This window comes from Salminus brasiliensis, chromosome 23, assembly GCF_030463535.1.
Source record: "Salminus brasiliensis chromosome 23, fSalBra1.hap2, whole genome shotgun sequence".
In the NCBI taxonomy this organism is placed as follows: domain Eukaryota; kingdom Metazoa; phylum Chordata; class Actinopteri; order Characiformes; family Bryconidae; genus Salminus; species Salminus brasiliensis.
In genome coordinates, this window is record NC_132900.1 from 31,981,639 (window position 1) to 32,000,796 (window position 19,158).

General features: G+C 41.7%; 1 protein-coding gene across 1 annotated transcript; it reads right to left on the bottom strand.

Annotated features, from left to right (window-relative positions):
* Positions 1-2,320: 2,320 nt before the first annotated feature.
* On the bottom strand, positions 2,321-16,583 carry ppp5c (protein phosphatase 5, catalytic subunit). The gene is made up of 13 exons (XM_072669096.1): positions 16,435-16,583; positions 12,195-12,440; positions 10,381-10,524; positions 10,158-10,279; positions 9,933-9,998; positions 9,336-9,434; positions 8,971-9,076; positions 8,174-8,316; positions 7,305-7,392; positions 7,039-7,079; positions 6,122-6,300; positions 5,498-5,579; positions 2,321-3,717 (listed from the first exon to the last, which is right to left on the bottom strand). The coding sequence occupies exons 1-13, from the start codon at positions 16,532-16,534 to the stop codon at positions 3,655-3,657; spliced, it is 1,479 nt and encodes a 492-aa protein (XP_072525197.1). The 5' UTR covers positions 16,535-16,583; the 3' UTR covers positions 2,321-3,654.
* Between the last annotated feature and the right edge of the window lie 2,575 nt (positions 16,584-19,158).

Here is a 19,158-nt window from a genome sequence, read left to right on the forward strand (position 1 = left end):
GATGAGGTGGGGATGTGATCATCCTCAACATCCTGACCTCATGGACACACTCTAGTAGCCGAATCCAAAATCTAGCAGAACAAAAGCAGGATCAGCTCTTTTTAATGCCCTTGATTTCAGAAGAAACAGTGAATAAACAGGTGTCCCAATACTTTTGTCCATGGATTGTATTAGTTGTTATGCTAAAGTAACTATATGTGAGCTAAATGTGGACGACCCTAGTAAACATGAACTTCAGACTCGTCAGATAAAGCCCATAATTGGATTTTCAGTCCAATCTCATGGTCAATTAATTGTCTTGAGGATAAAAACTGGTAAAGAAAATAAGAGCATTTATCCATCCTAATCATCAGATCAGGAAAAGAGGCTTAGAGCTTCAGTTTGAGGGTCAATTACCCCCCCCCCCAACCCCCCCAACCCCCTTCATTAAACCTGCATCTGGTTCTGGTTCTCTTTCAAGTGACAATGGCCCGGCCTGGCTCAGCCTGAACCTCTCCTGCGAGCGTTTGGGATTTGTTTGAGGGGGTATGTAAATGTGCTGTGGGTGTTTTCTACAGGTCAGGGGTCAGCGTATAAAAAGCTGTTTAGGAGAAGAACCAGTGGCGTGTGAATAAAGGAGGCGGCATCCCGACGCATGGCACCCTCATTGTGTCCGGGCGACCCACGCGTCTGTGCATATGGCATGGGGCAAGAAACCCCAGAGTGAAAGCGTGTACATCAAGAGGCCCATTGTCGCCGGACAGTTTACAGCCTTCTAATGAATGGATGAAGGCCTGCGTGAGGGAGGCCAGTGAAGAGGCCTTCATTCAGGGCCTGACTGAGCTGAACAGAACACGGGTCAACACAATTAAAGGCATGATACAGTTTCCCTCCCTCAATCCAGGCTTAGCCAATCAGATGAGGGTTGTTTGGTGTCTGAAATTGGACATTTTTTGGATTTAATGCTTTACTATATTATATATTAAACATATACTATATTTTATAATGCAAGTATATGTAGATTTACTTTCTTTATGATGAGATAACTCATATAGAAATAAATAAATAAAAAAGCTACACATGAGGTGAAGCTATTTTGAACTATGAAGCTATTTCATTTGTAGCTAATGATTATTTTCATAATGGATTAATCTGCTGACTTATGTTCTCTATTAATTGATTGACTAGTTTACAAAATTCTGAAAATAGTAAGAAATTGGTGGGAATCTCTGGTCGGTTGTTTTATCATTATATAATAATAATAATAATAATAATAATAAGCATATGGAGACATCATATGCATTAATTTTCATACCATTGTATGAATTGTATTGTATTGTAAACACAAGTGCCAAAAACATAAACCTTTATAAAATGTAAATATGAGACTCAGTTCATCTGCAGTAGCATCACAGATAAATAGGGCGTGTTATTAGAATGAAATAAAACTATAAAATCACTAGAAATGAATAAAATAACGTGTAGCTGTTATTTCTATTAGAATTACTGAGCTTCTGCTGGGCTCAGGTGGTTCAGACGGATTACAGAGGTGTTCTGCCCTCTGGTGGTTAAATTAAGACACTGCATTATTCCATCTCACCCTGGTGTCTTCAGTTCCAGTCAGCTGTGTTATTATTATACTAACATACAGGCTGTAGAGCAGCAGAATAGGTAGAACATGGTACAGCAGTAAAACAGGGAATTCAGGAGTGTGTGTGTGTGAGAGAGTGTGCTGAGCTAGACTACTATGCTGTTGCAGACTTAGTAAATAATATACTGTAAACTGAAATCAATTACATAGTTCCCTTTCTTCTAATAAACATACATATACATGGGATATGGGGTGTGTGTGTGTATATATATATATATACATAGCCAGAATTAAGGATGCCAATCAGGTTATTTAGTAAAAATTGAATATTTGATCTCTTAAACCATTATTATATATTAATAGACATTATATATTTAATGGCATTAAATAAATAATAAATCACAGAAAAACAAAAATTATTAAATCCACTACATTTCCTGCCCCCTGCTGGATTATCAGTGTACTGTAAGCACCAGACAAAATAACCAAAATAGGTTTCTAAGTGAGTTTTAGGGGCTAAACAGTTCATGTTCTGTTTTAGTTTGTTTAAAAAAAAAACCTGCTATAAGCAATATATATATATCCTGTATACAATTTGATTTAAAGGTTCTCTATACAACATTATTGTTTTAATTTATTTTTTTTAAAGATCAAATAAACACTAATATCAGGATTGTTAATGAAACGCTTTTGTCCGATCCAAGCTTAGACACCTCTCCTTACAAACAAAAAAGACCAAGACTGTGAAACTGGACTGGAATTTTTTTATTCAATAACTTTTTTTCCAAACATGTACACAGGGATTTCTCATGTTACAGTATATACTGTATATACATACACATTTGTGTATAACATTATCTAAAAAGTCGAGGGCATGGGGGTATGGCTGCTGTGCGTTTTTTTAAAGAGAGGAAAATGGGTTTTCTGAACATCTGCCATGATCTGTCACAAATCCACACGGGGTGGGGAGGGGAAGGGAGGTGGGGGCGGAGGAGGGTTTAGCTAAACGAACAAACAAACGAACGAACGGACGAACAGAGGGGACCACAGACATCTCAAGTGCATTTCAGTCAAGCGAGTTGGGAGAGAAACGTGTGGAAGCTGGAATTCCAACGGAATGGAGTACGACTGACACTTACCGAGCTTTACAACACTGCTCCCTCCCCATATAAGAAAACACAGGCGGGGAAAGAGCTGAAAGGGTGAAGCAGTAAGTGCTGGGGAATAGAAGAGAAGTTACAGTGCGATGTAATCTGTACAGCTGTCTGGTGAGGTTTCAACCACACCTGTATGACGGACAACAGTCGGACTACTAGACATTAAGAGTGAAGTCTCCTGAGACAGCTTCTGGAACCTATGAACCTCTATGTGGCTCTGCTAGAGAGAGAGAGAGAGAGAGAGATGGCGTACGGGTCGAGGTGGCCGGCTACGAAACTAAGCAGCACAGAATGCTGAAGACGAGGATGAAGATTTCACTGCTACGGCATCACAGGAACACACTGTTGTCCCTCCCAACGAAGCTTTAAAAGGGGCGGGGTTTGACAAATGCAAATTGGTTTGGGAGGCCGGGGCGAGGGGTGACATTTCTAAATCGGTTCAAATTCAGGACCCATCGCGTCTCAACCAACTCGGAGGTAGTCAGTCATTCTGACAGCAAGACCAACGGACCTCTCGGTCAGTCCTCTTTCTCCGAGTCGTTTGGTACGCAGGGTCCCCGGTCTTTGGTACAATCCCCCACAGCTGAAGAATCAACCACTTCTATTTAATTAAAAACCTAGCAGCGGGGGAGAGGAGGCGTGGCTTCCTTCTAACCCAAGACTGACACTTGGAGGGGGGAGGGGCTTACGGACAGGAAATTGTCCTCACTCGTTTTTTTTTTTTTTGTGTTTTTTTTCTCACAGCTTGTAATTCTAGCTCTCTCCCTGCTACACCACATGTACGCCGAATACTGTGAGCGCCTGCCTGCGAGAGACTAATCGCTTGTGCAAAACAGGAATGAGACGAGTGTGTGACGTGTCTGGAGGGTTTGGTGTGGACTTGAGATAGGAACAGCTGCTGAGAGACTGGTGGACGACCCGGAGCCTCTACATCATTCCCAACTGCAGGAGAGAGTTGGCGTACGCCATGGGCTTAACATTCGGATGAGGCTGTGAAGAGACGGAGAGAGAGAGGACATTCAGTTTCACTGGTTCAGTCGGTCACTCACCTGAGGGATAAATGCTGGACTGTTCTTATAGATTATGATTATTATATTAGGGCCAGTTTATTAGGTACACACACACTTTACTATAAACACTGGTCGTTATATCAGATCATCTGCGCATGCTGTAGATGTACAATAACTTCCTCACCCATAAGCAATAAGCTGAGATCATAACCAACTAGATTATCTGGATCTTTCTCAACAGAGCAGTGAATCCTGGTTTTGGCACATTAGTTCGTTTGTGTTTGAATGCAGAAACTGGACTGATACAATAACCCATAATCATCACTGTTCTGCTGGTGATACGGATACGTCAGTAAGTAAAAGGAGTGATTATGTAATAATTTGAATGTTTACTTCCTGGTGATATTTTACATTATTTAGCAGAACTCTTATCTGAAGTCATTCACAACTGGAAGTGATTAAAAACAGGGATATGAAACAAATACCAGCTGTTGTAGCTGTAAATTTCACATCCCTCTTATTCATTTGAACAGTGTTACCGTTCACCACTGGCATCGACTAACAGATGCTTTACCCAGTTCAATGATACATGAACTCAAAACTAGACCATTAAACAATGAATGTATAAAAACAAAACATATTTTATACTTAAATCATAAACTAAACACTGAAACCACGAGTCAGTCATTCTGCTAAAGACTGCATAGCAAAACAGCCTGCAAGTTTATTTATTTATTTATCATCATCATCATCATCATTATTATTATCATTATTATTATTATTATTATATTTTATTTAGCTGTAGTTCTAGTTTTGAATAGTGGTGTGTTTAGAAAATCGATTTTTCGGTTCTAATCGATCTTCATTTGAATGAATTTGAATCAATTCGTATAGAAGCCAGAAATCGATCTTCAAAATGCGCAGACTCGCCACCCCCCCCCCAATATTAACACAATATTTTTTAATAATGGTAGGTTTAGTGTTCCTTGTACATTTACAACATTAGTTCTCTGAAAATCTCTTCATATTCCAACTGAAATATCCCTAAATGAATCAATATTAAATCAAATCAAATTGAATTGGGACCTTGCGAATTGGAACAAATCGATCCAGGAAATCCGCTGTGATACCCAGCCTCAGTTTTGACGGCTAAAAAATAAAAACTGATTCCCCTCATTCCAGCAACACTAGAGTTAGCTACTCTTCAGTCAGCTTAGCTGAATTATGGAACTGGCAGCAGAATGTAAAAGCTGCACCGTTAAAGTGGAACGCAACGTTCTAACAACAATCAGCAAATTAGAGACCAGCTTCAACTGCTGAAATGATCTGTTGCCACTACAATTTAGATTAAAAGTGTATATTTCATGACGAGTTGCTTTGTGTCAGAATTTGTGTTTGTGGGTGCATTAAAGTCAACTACAGGATGTGCAGCAGAGGGCGCTGTGGTGTCCAGTTGAAAGGAAATTCCCATCACTGCTGATTACGCTCCATCTGCACACTCCAGTGCTGTGCTGGGCTGGATATTTTTGGTTGATACCGTAAAATCATCAGCAACACTCAGGTCTTTGAAAACCCCATCAGGTGCATCAAGGGCATGCCAGGGTTGAGAATTGTCATTATACAAAAAGTGCCCCCACCTGGTAGGTGGACCTGATTTAAGGGCCGCTGAAGGTAAAAACACTGTAGAAATGATCAGCAATTGCTATTAAAGTCATTAACTGCTATTAAACTGTCAGAAATGTCAGTGTGATGATACTGACCACAGCAGTGAACTGGTGGAATTCAGGCTTGAGGTCAGATCCCCTGAGGTGAATGTAGGCTCCTTTGTTACCCATCTGGTCACTGCAGGCAGGAGAGAGATAACGGACACTCAGATAAAATTCAAGTGCATAGAAGTGGAAGTACGTACTACACACTCAGTCAGATCTCATTATTAACACAATGTTGAAATTAATAAAAATGTAACTACATGCACTGCCACTCATTATAGGGAACAATACAAATAAAGAATCAATTCTCATTACATTACATTAAGAACCTTATCCACTTCTATTTCAGAGATACAAGGTTTTATGATAATCTTTCATTTTCATTACAGAATCACAGAGTGCAATGCAAAGCCCGTCTCTGCACATCCAGCCCCTCCCCACAGTTACTGAGAGTTTTTATTTTTCTCAGAATAAATTTACTCCAAATGAAAGTTTGGGAGAATAAGCCAATTCACCAAAAGGTTCATTTCTTATAGGCTTTTTAACTCCTCTTTACCAGGGGTGCCAATAATTGTGAAGGAGACTCTAACCCTGATAACAAAATGAATAAGGTTTATGGAGCAAGGTTTTATGTGATTTTTGAAGTCAGCTAAATCATCGGACAGCGGGACGTACCAGTAATTGGGCGCTGAGAACACCGTGATACACTTCCCTGAGTGAGTGACCTCATAGCCCTCGGCCTTCACCTCATGACTGCGCACAATGTACTGCAGCTTGTTCTGTTCCAGGAAGCGCTGGGTGACATCGGGCCCAAACTGACAGCTCACGCCCCGCTTACTGATGGACCGCCCGTTCTGAGAGAGCGAGAGAGAGTCAGTCAAATTAGAGGAACATTTAAGACTTACATCTAATAAATCCAGTTTAGGAGATCCTAACTATTTAAACTGTCAATCAACCAACAACAATGCCAACATAAACACCATATACAGTCTCTCAGCAACCTGAGCACAGCTCATTTCTACAGTTTTAGCAATTTGCGTGAAGATACAAGTATACACTATATGGACAAAAGTATTGGGACACCTGCTCATTCAGTGTTTCTTCTGAAATCAAAGGTATTAAAGAGCTGATCCTGCTTCTGTTGGAGTAACCGTCTCTACTGTCCAGAGAAGAAGACTTTCTACTAGATTTTAGATTAGCATTGCTGTGAGAATTTGATTGCATTTAGTTGCAAGAGCGCTAGTGAGTTCAGGATGTTGGATGATTGATCACCATCCCAAACTCATCCTAAAATTATTGGATGGAGCACCATCCATCATTCCAGGGAAGTTCTTCCACTGCTTCACAGCTCAATGCTGGGGGGCTTTACACCCCTCTACTAGTCCACGCCTGGCATTAGGCAGCATGGAGCCAATAGGGTCATGATGTTTATCTGCTCCAGAGAGTCCTATTCTATTGGCAGTACTTATGTGCTTCTTTTTGTTTTGTGATTGGAATCAGTTTAGTGTTACTATTGTGCAGTGTTATTATTATTAATATTATTATCATCACTACGTATATGTGCAAGAGTTTAGCAGAGCAGCCAGACTGACCTGAGGTTGAGGATCTGACCACAAGAGATCACACATTGGACCTAAGAGACAGATTGAGAGTCAGAGGGGAAGGAAATGAAGAGGAATGAGCTCAGATTTAATCATCAATAAATCTTCAGTCACAACAGGTTTACAGATACAGTATCTTACTCACTGGAGAAAGCCTCAAACTAAACCAGATTCTTATTCTGCTGCGAGTTCATGACCTTCTACTAAATAACCGCAAAAGCAGCTGCGTGTCTAATTAGAGATGGATGATTTCCTACCCGAGTCTGGAGGCTGTCTGTTTCTGTCAATCTTTCTGAGGTCATCTAAGGTCACACCATCTTCACTGAACAGTCCTCCATGCATCACCTGAAACGTAATACAGGTCTTTAATACACATTTAATACAGGTCTTTAGAACACACACACACACACACACACACACACACACACACACACACACACACACAACCACAAACTTAACTACATCACGTAACAATAAGGAGGTCTATGGAGGCACAGATCTCAGATTTACCCAGCAATATCTATTTTCCTAAGGCTAAATAAAATAATTATTAATAATAAACTGACCAGCAGGTAAATGTTATAAAGAAAAGGCAAAGGTCATTTTAGTAGTAATTTTTGAGTAAAATTTGAGTCTGGGGCATCCAAGACACCGAACACCTAAAAGTCTAAATCTTAATTCTGTGGGTCACTAAAAATAAACCTTTTTTTTTTATTCAGAATATTATCATATTTATTTACAAACTGACGCTCAAATATGATTTAGGTAATTGTTTATTGTCTTTCCTAAGCCTGCTTTAACCACCAACTGGACCAAACTGATCATACCAGTTGACTAGTTTGGTAAAGCTGGTTAACCAGTTTGGTCAAGCCTGGTCATACTGGTAGTCTAGCTTGGTCAGGCTGCTCATGCCTGTATATCGGTTAAACCATCTAACTATACCCTATGCTGGTCAACCTTCGCTGGTCATGCTGTTGTGTGACTGCTAATGAGATTAAAACCTCAGGAATGAAAGGAGTTGCATCTTTCTTGCATCATAGGATTGATCAGCGTGATGATGCATGCTCACAAAAAACACAAAGGCCACACTTTCAGACTGCACAACAGGCTGGAAATTATTGCTCACCAGCACTTTGCTGTTGATGCACTGAGCGAGTGGAAGCCACTGGAAGACCTCACTGAACAGCTGGAACATCTGCGCTGTGTACTTGGCCTTCACCTCACCCTCGAAGCCGTACATTTGATTCATGTTGTCTGTCTCGTGGTTACCTGGGGAATACCAGGAGATTACTCTTAGGAAAGTGAATCAGGCTGTAACAATACATACACTATGTACCATGTATTGATGTACACTATGTACCAAAAGTATTGAGACACCTGCTCCTTCAAGGGTATTAAAAAGAGTTCATTCTGCTTTTGTTGGAGTATCTATTTAGTTTAAAGCAGCAGTATGGAGAACTGGTGTTCCTTGCCCGTACCGTTAGGAGGTAAAATTTGTGCTTTGAGTCACCCTAAAGAACATGCTGTACACATGCATTTCTGGACAAGCTGAGAGAGCTGCAGAAGCATCACTGAAAGGTAGAGCAGCATGTGAACTGAGGGGGTAGAGTAATACTACAGGATTGGACACTAATATGACTCTATGGGTTACGCAGCGCTACGCTCACAGTTCTGGAGAGCGCCGTCCTGCTCGCTTCACCAGAGCTCCATAGTGCAGTTAGCAGCGCTCCGAGCCCGGAGTAGCACCGCTAGAGACGCTGTCCTCCCTGATACAGTCAGTGGAGCAGCACCGTGATCCTGAAGCTGCTGATTTAGGGTATAAGTGCTACATAATGATGCTTTAAATGCACCCCTGTAGTGCAAGTGTGCAGAGTGTGTTGTTGGTGCTCACAGGCAATAAGTACTGCTGAAGGCAGGACTCACCCCTCAGTAGATGGAAATGATCTGGATAAAGCAGCTTGAAACCAAATAGTGTGAGAATAACTTCCACTGAGAAAGAGCCGCGGTCCACAAAGTCACCGTTGAACAGCTGCAAACCGTGGTCAAGGCTAACGTACAACTCACCGAAGAGGCTATAATTCCAGTGTTTCAGAACTACATAACTTCTATCCATGATTACATGCATTAATAAGACTCCCCTGAAACCAGCAGGTTAATTTGAGCTGCAAATACAACCTTTAAAACTATTCACCTGACCAGGGCTGGACCTCTGGTGTCTGGAGTTTACACCTTACCTTAATTATCATACATATCGGCCCAAAGTGCTTTAAGCAAATGTGAAAGGATACATAAGGATTTGTCGGAGATGGTAAACCATTCAACTCGAAGATGTTTAGAAGATCGTAGTATTGGCCATGCGTGTCCCCACAAATGGTTATTTTCTCTGTCTAAAAAAAGAAAAGAAGGGAGAGAGAAAAGAAGAAAGTTTCTACATCAAGAGGAAGTTTAAAGTCTGGAAAAAGAAACAGTTTTTTTAAATGATATGTTTTGATTTCCCCCCCCTTTTCTCCCAATTTGGTTCTGCCAATTAACTCACCCTATCACTAGTAGTATGCTCCTGACACTAGCAGGGTAAGGACTTAACACATCTCCGACGAAACATGTGAAGCCACCACCTCTCTTCCAACATCGCAGGACAGCTGGGTCCCCAGCCTCACCCACCAGCTAACAGACGCCTGAGCCGATTAACATTGCTTAGAAGTGATGAGAAGAGAAAGCGCCATCTACCCACCCAGAGAAAGCATGGTCAATTGTGCCAACTGATGGCAGAGCGGCATGGTTCGTTATTCGAACCCGCGACCCCCGAGCCATGGTGGTCACACATTCGACTACTGAGCCACTCGGAGTCCCTGTAAATGCTTTCATGTGACTAAGTGTAGTCTTACCTCTTTTAACGTGATTTCAACAAGACTTGGAAGCTTGGATAAAACTTCTTTGACTTGAACCAGCATCTGAAAAGCAGATTTTTTTAAAAAGGCACATCATTTAAATATTAAAGGCTAACACAGCTAATGTAGCATAAACCCCATTAATTAGCATTACCCAAACTGAACTCCCAAAGTCATCCCTGTAAATTCCAGACCCCACAACGGTCTAAATGTTGACCTCACCTGGTAAGCACACTTTCTGTGCAGTTTCTTCTGCTCCTTGAACCAGTCCATCAACTCCTTCATGAACTTTGGCGTAACTTTCCCATCTTCCAGTTTAGGGCCTGTATACTCGTCCTCAATTGCTGCAGGATGGCGGAGATATTTTATTTATACATGCATCTCCGAACAGTAAACATGCGGTTCCGTTCATACAGATGATCTGCATGCTTTATGATCCACTCACTCATGTTCTCGATGTCTAAGGAGTCCACCACTGATCTTTTCAGCTCGTCGCTGGCAATGGCTCGCTCGAAGGCCTTCTGCTTTACAATCTTGTTGCACTCCTGGTATTTCATCTTAGCATCCTTGTCATTGGGACGCACCCTCACTACCTGTTCATGGCAAGAGAGGAGGGGGAAGGTGAAGACATTTTTTGGCTAGGTACACTCAGATGTTCACCAACCGTTCTTAAACCCCACTTACACAGTTTCCTAGAAGATTCGGCCGTTCTCCAGTGTTTCTATTAGGGATGGGTTGAGTTTAGGAGGACAGTGGGATCAATTCTCTTCTCAGTGCTCTTTAGAACACATCAGGAATCTGACCTAGACATTCTGTTAGGACTTTCCTCAACAATTTCATTTCAGAACATTCTTAGGAGGATGCTGCTGAACAAGGCCTAATGTTCTCATCAGGTAAAGCTGTCTGAGATACTGAACCGACCTTAAACTGCTCAAAAATAAAATACATCTCAATTTGAACCTAAAACTTAAACGAACTAGAGGTGCACTATAACCCCACACACACTTTAATGAGCTTAATTATTGTAAAATAAATTACAGAACCAATTGAGCTCAAAATAGAACTCCACCATTTCCAGCAGCCAGGAAAACAAAGAGAGAACAGTATGTCCTCCTCCACACCAGAGCATTTACTATCCTTAGGGAAAGAATGGCAAAGAGAAGAGAGACTAAATTAGCTCTGGAACGCCCTCATGGTGGATCCAAGTGGCATTATCGACGGCTTACTCGTTAATCCAGGTTCTGATCTTTTAAATAAAGCACTAATGGAACAGTGTTCCAGCTGGAAAGACCTGAATGCTCACATTAAAAAAAGATCATCCTGCCTTGTGAAGATGAAAACAACCAATACTATGGTTAAATACATCATTACACCTCTACAACCCATCAGTCATCACCCAACTAAGGGAACACTAATCTAACATAGGGTAGGGCCTCCCTTTGCTCTCAAAACAGCCTCCATTCTTCATGGCATGGATTCAACAAGTTCACAATATTCCTTTGAGGTACTGGTCCATGTTGGCATGGTGGAGTTACGCAAGTCCTGGAGATTTTTCAAGAGAACTAATACTGTGAATAATCCGTTCTACCGCATCCCAAAGGTCATGAAGGGATGAACATGATCAGCAATTTTCTAAGCAATGATTGATTGGTGTTAACAGGGCAGAAAGGCACCGATAACCAATCCCCACACAGTTACACCACCACCTCCTCCTCCTCCTCCACCATCCTGGACTGCTGACGCTAGGCAGGTTGGGTCCATAGATTCATGCTGTTGACACCAAATTCTGACCCTACCATCAGTGTGTCTCAGCAGAACTCCAGATTCATCAGACCAGGCTAGACTGGTGACCCTGTGCTGAGCCACTGCATCCTCAGCTTTCTGTTCCTGGCTGACAGATGTGGTTCCCAATGTGGTCTTCTGATGTTGTAGCTCATGCTCAAGGTTGGAGTTGTTGTTCATCCTGAGATGCTTTTCTGCTCTCCACAACTGTATGGAGTGGTTACACCATTCTGAGAAACTCTAGAGACTGTTGTGCTGAAAATCTCAGGAGATCAGCAGTTCTACAAACACTCAGACCAGCCCATCTGACCCCAACAATAGTTTCATATTGCGTGAGGTATAGACTGTTGGCATGCCCAGAAACGGTGCGTACATTCATTTTATTAAACAACAGTCTTTATGACTCAAAATCTGATCACTGCTCATTCTGAAATCATAATTGTAGAAATTAGTCAAAGCAGTGAACGATCATTAAACCTACCGTCTCATAATCTTTGAGGGCAGCTTTGAACTTGCCCAGGGCCATGTTAGAGGTGGCCCGCCGGTAGTAGCCCTTGATGTAGTTCTTGTCGATCTCCAGGGCGCGGGTGGCGTCTGCCAAGGCGTAGCCATAGCACTCAGTGCGCAGGTACGCCAGGCTCCGGTTACTGTAGTAGATGGCATTGGATGGGTTTAGCTCCAGCGCCTCCGTGTAATACTTGATTGCGTTCTCATAATCTTTCTCTGAAAACATAACCATTAACACATGAATCAGATCACACCATCTCAAATCCACACCATTATAGTTCTGGTGCCCCATCCAATACTTAGGATAGTCCATCAGTTAAAGCAATGGTTCTCAAACCGATCCTCAGAGTCTCCAAACGCGTCCACATTTTTACTATATCCCTGTGTGTAGGGATCTTTAATGGCCAGTTTGAAATTGGGTTAAACTACTAGCCTGTATTTGGTACTGTACATTTCCAAAATGTGATTATTAAGATTGTTGCCTGACTGGTCCTGAGGACTGGTTTAAAGACCTTGCTATATGCTCATGAGTTGTATTACCAGCCTATGTTTTCTGCTGCAATCAGTTCAGCTTTGGTTACTTCTCTCATTACTAGTTACTCTCATTACTTTAGTGACTCTCGTCACTAAAGTTCCCCAAATAACAGCAGGACTGAGCTGGCAAGAACCTGGTGATACAATATAGATCATGATATTGGGGTTATGATTTAGTATATTGCGATATATTGTAATTTTTCTAATCAAATTAACACCAATCTTCACCTGTAACATATTAACTAAAAATTCATACTGTTTGAAAATTGATACAGTATTGAAAAACATAATATTGCGATATATTGTGATATATTGCTACTCCATTACACCCTCACGAATGCATTACAATAAATGAAATTCAGAAAATCACTTTTCTATCACACTATTATATCCATTGTCTCTCTTCTCTGTTCTTTAACAGACACTTTAAAGTTCGACAGGCCAGTCACCCCACTCCCGAAATGATTCTGCTGCTGATGCAACGAACATTCAGCACAGACAAAGGTGCCAACAGCCAGGACCGGTGGGACATTTCTGATTCTCTCCACACATCTGATGTTGCTCGTCAGCAAGTTCGTTGTAAACAGCAGCAGCAGGAGCAGCAGGACTAGAACAGTGAGGCTAAAGCAAACTGCTGCCCTATCAAATTCCTCTCCCGACTGATCACTTGTTGAACACTAGTATTAAAGAAATACTCCGCTGTGGCACTGCTCTCACTGGTCTAGAGAAAAAGGACAGTGAACATTATACGAGGCCGGACAGGCTGTGTGGTCTGAGGGCTTCGGTCCATCCAGACAAAGAAGCGTGGCCAGAAGGATGGCTTTTCTGACCCTCAGTGGAGGAGATGGTGTGAAGCCTGTAGAGACGTTGTTGAGACTAGGGCTGCACAGTATATCGTCTCAGCATCGTCAGCGCAATGTGCACATGTGCAATAGTCACATCACTGATGGAGAATATCACATAAGGCACATGAAATCAAACAGGTCCTGCTTTTTTACTGTTTGATACAAAAGGAAAATCCCAATATTCTTCATTTTACTCTGATCATCAGTACAGAGGTTATTATTAATATCATGGCATTAACACCAAAACCAAGTGAAATCTTGTGAGTTGGTGTTCCTGTATTTTTTATATTGCAATAAGAGTAATTCTGCAGAAAAATATGTTGCAATGTCAGCTTTTCCAATATCATGCAGACTTTTTGAGATTGTGTCAAAGGGGTATTAATGAAATTGGCCACAGAAAGTTTATTTTTTGTACATTTCAGTTTATTACAGTATATTGCTTTAGCTTAGCCAGTGCAAAGCCTGCACTGCTCAATAGTCCCGTCCCAGGATGCACAAGGTCAGGTGCAATGGGCATATCTATGCATTATATCTGCCCAATATTGTTTATTTTACTCCTGTTTTTTTATTATTTCATTATTATTATTATTATTATTATTAATATATAATATAAGCAATTAGGGTTGAGCGATATGGCAAAAATATGTATTGAGATATTTAAAGACGTTTTCATGGTAATTGCGGTACACATGCTCATAGAAAAAAAAAATTGTTAGAGACAGTCTTAAAAACTACTATTCAAATACTCTCCCGTACTGAGTACAGTGATTTTTTACTCATTTTTAATATGCTGCATTTAATACCAATTACATTAGACTAATTACACTGTTTGTAATGAAGCGTGCAGTTGATCAGTGTTCTTTAAGCACTGACGAAATTCTCGATATGCTTAGAAAAGCATACTGTTAACAATAAAATAAAATAGTGTCATATTGCTGAATTTCCTCAGACTCCCCTGCCTGTATTTAGTATTTCTTTAACGGCAGTTTTCGTTTACACATTATACTGTTCTGATGTTTCTGCGGGTGAAACTCAAGCACAAAGTGACCTCTTAATAAACCGATGAATGTATTTGTATGTAATGTACTGGTAAATGTTCTGTTATTTATCTACAGTGCGATACAGTGTGCTCCCTTCCTGACTGACTCCATTACTGAACTTCAGTCAAAGCAAACGCAAGACCAGATAAACTAGATTGGCTCCATGCTGCCTAACAATACCAGGCGTGGGCTAGAGGGGTATAAAGCCCCCCAGCATTGAGGAGCTGTGGAGCAGTGGAAGAACTGTGTTCTCTGGAATGATGGTGGTGGAGCTCCGTCCAGTACTTTTGGGGGGGGTGAGTTGGGGAGTTGGGGATGATGATGATGATGATGATGAGGTGGGGTGGTGATCATCATCCGATATCCTGACCTCACTAATGCTCTTGTTGCTGAATGCAATCAAATCCTCACAGCAATGTTCCTCCTCCAAAATCTAGTAGAAAGTCCTCTTCTCGGGACAGTAGAGACAGTTACTCCAACAGAAGCAGGATCAGCTCTTAACACAGAGAAGCTGAACATCACTGAAGTCTGTAACCTGACTATAAGGCCGGTCTGTTAACCAGCACCACTGACCGGCTAATCCCTCACACACACACACACACACACACACACACACACACACACACACACACACGTCAGAAACTACAGTTTATAAGAGTGTATTATGAACATGCTGAACACGAGCCTGAACGTCGCAGAAAAACGTGGAACAATAAAGTGAGCTCACTTCCTCCCATGTGCTGGATGAATGAATGAATGGATGAATGAATGAATGAATGAATGAATGGATGCCAGCCGCTCGGAGCTCACTCCGCTCGCTACGCTACTTAGCTACGTTCCGACTCGGTCCACAGGCTGGTTCCGAGGACTACACACCAGCACAGAGCTCAGGATCGCTGTGTTTACAGATAGATTCCCGATCTCAAACTCACGCTGTAACTACTTAGCCGGCTAAAGTGTAGCGATTCAGAGTCGATCGTCTGATCCGATTCGTTTACAAGAACCAGTCGCTTCGACTCACGAGTCAAATTGAATCGTTTGACAACTTCATTTAAATCAACGACCAAAAAAATCACCTATTTAGACCAATTGTGCACTAAAACTGCCCTCTATAGTGTGACATTAGTGTTATTCAAAGTGAACGAGTCAACAAGTGAAACATGCTGATCGCAGTTCCATCAGGATATAGATAGAGGTGGCTGCACTTTAACTGAGGGAACGATTTATTAAACTTAGGAAAATTTGTTTTACGAAGAAACGTGTTTATTAAATGTAGGGAACATTTTAAGAAATATTAATGAAAAAATTAATAAATAAATACATACGAATCGTTACACAACTGTTTATTTGAACAAGGAATCAAATAGCTGCAGATTTGAACGTTTGATTCCCGTTCGAAAGAACCGGTTCAGTAAAATGAATCGAACTTCTAGGACTACTAGCCGGCTAAGCTAACACACCAACCAGCATGACGTGGTTAGCCCATCGGCTAACACCACCACCACCTCCATCACCACCATCACTGAGCAAAATCCTGCATTAACCACCAACACCGCAGACTTGCCAGGGCTCTCGGCGAAGACCGCGCTGTCGGGGAGCTTCTCCCCGCTGAACCGAGTCCGCGCCGCGGGCGGATCAGTGTAGAAGCTCCGCTGCTAAAGCTAACCACTCCACCCCGAGCGCACACTCACAGCCGCGGCTCCGCACAACGATCCCCCCGGCCCTCCCGCAAAACACACAGCGAAGGCTGAAGCGCTGTCCCGCTGCATCTGAGCCGCGGTTCCTCTTTACCTTTAAAGTAATGGTTGGCTTTCTCCTTCAGTTTCTCAGCCGAGCCGCTCCTCTCCTCCTCCGCCATCTTCTCACTGCCGTAATCCGCACCGCCGGTCATCACACCCCAGCCTGCAGTCGCAAAGATTTCCCCTCAGCTCAGCCCCCAGCTCCTCTCCCCTGTGGGACAGAATTTACCAGAAACCCGGAGAGAACCCGGACTAACCGGCAGTGAGACCGTCCGGAGCGGTCAGCAACAGCACAACTGACCCCAGCTCAATCTGACCCCTGTTTAACCCTGATAAACAAGACAAAAATAGTTAAAAACAAGAGTTTTCTCCATAAACACGATCTTCAGCTCAGTTAAACTAAACCATAAAATAATCCATATTCAATAATGTGTATTAAAAATATTCACCACATGCAGATCATGGTTTACTCCTGATAATTCACAATACATTAAAATAAATATAAGAATACGTACATGCACACATGAGGCCCAGCGTTGGCCTAAATGTTACATTTTTACCCTTTCCATTTGTACCAAATTGAGAGCTTCTGTGATATAAACATTTATTAACATACATAATATTAATAAGTTATATATTATATCTAGTATAATATATTTTTCACTTGCATGTTCATTACACCAGTTACCTCAGTCAGCAGAAAAGGTTTCATGTTCCAGAAATGATTAAATATATTTTTTCTGTATTTTCTAAATGGCAAGTGTTTCATATTTGATACATATTTGAATTTTTGAGACCTCTACAATATATGTTTGATAGTAAAATACCTTAATATTTTAAACCGTTATTAAATAATATAGAAATAATAAGAATTATGTATAATAAACAAAATAAATAATAACGAACCATCCTTTCACTGCACGCACCAGAAAAATACATACAGATTTGTAGTATATTTCTAAATTGTATTCTGCAGGTTTTAGTTAGTTAAAAAAATCTGCTGTGAACAATACGCTTATTGTCATATGCACAGCAGAACACACACACACACACACACTCACACACACACACACACACACACACACACACACACACACACACACACACACACACAAAGAAATCAAGACATAAATAAGAAGAAGTAGAGAAACTTAGTAATTAAACATCCTGGCTGAAAAATCCAACTAAGCTTGTTTTTGATGGTCAAACTGGTACAACATACCCTGTACTGGTACGCCAGCTGGTTAACCAGTATATTAACTGGTCTATCAGTATGACCAAAATAAATGCTAAGAGTGATGGAAGCTGAACAGTTTTGGCTATTGCCTGTTTTAATTTCTATTTTTAATGGTTTATACAATTTGTAAAATTTAATCCCCCAACAATATAAAGACTATGTTTTTAATGGGATCCTAAATGTTATAATAGTAATTTATATTAGATATAAGGTAGACACACTTCTGGTCCTGTTTTTTTATGAATGTCGTTTATTTGCACAATTGTTGTAATGTTTCACCTTGGCCTCTAGGTGGCCATCTCTGCTCAGTACAGCAGATTTTTCATGGGCCTGTGGAAAGCTTCTTTTTCCTGACCATCTCAAACCGGCTGTCCTGCTTGGCCTATAGAGTCTGGTCACAGGCCTGACCATCTATCATTATTATGCTTTTCTAAAACCCCATTATTTTTACCAGCTGTTCCCAGCTGACATGTCCATGCAGGGCCCGTACGGTTAGCTCAACTGGGAACCAGAAAGTTTTGTCCATGGGTTCCATGTTGACCCCACATATTGATGCCCACCAGGGTCAGTGATGGAACCAGGATGGGTTAAACATGGGTCCTATCTGGGTTGTACGCTGCACATGGGGCCTGGATGGTATAAGGTGGGCTGCTGCAGTGGGAGCCATTTGGTAAGCTCAGTGGGTCCCAGTAACAACGCATGTACAAACCCACTCAGAGCCCAGAGCCCCACCTGGAACCCACCTAGCCCACATTACACCCCTGTGAGCCCCACATGTTGTCTGGGTTCTCAGCATCGATCATAATGTGTATCTATCTATTTAATATCCAAAAGTATCTAGACACCCTTTACGTTATTGGATGTAGCTATTCTAATTTGCTGTATGAGCTTAAGGTCACCATGTCCATCATCCGACCTCACCAATGCTCTTGTAGCAAAATCTTCACAGCAATGTTCCATCATCTGATGTAAAACCTTCCCAGAAGACTAAAGTCTGTTTCTGCAGCAGAAGGGGAACACACTCCCTGTGAATGCCCCTGTTTCAACACCAGATTCAACAAGCCCTCGTCCACTTGGCCTCGCCATTTCCCCTCGGGGGAATCCCGGAAGCCATCTTAAGGGCTGTTATTAGCTAAAGTGAAGTTTATGGGAGCTTGTGAGAGTGGAGAGATCAAGTGAACACAAGAGTATTGGACGTGCACACTATTTGGACAAAAGTATTGGGACACCTGGACACTCATTCAGTCTTTCTTCTGAAGTTAAAGATATTAAAGAGTTTCTCCTGCTTCTGTTGGAGTAACTGTCTCTACTGTCCAGAGAAGAAGACTTTCTGCTAGATTCTGGAGGAACATTGCATAAGCCACAAGAGCATTAGTGAGGTCAGGATGTTTACAGGATGATCACCACTTCATTGCTCCACAGCTCCTCAATGCTGGGGGGCTTTATACCCCTCTAGCCCACGCCTGGCATTAGGCCGCATGGTGCCAATAGGGTCATGATGTTGATCTGCTCTACAGGAACTAGACAAGCTGTGTGTGT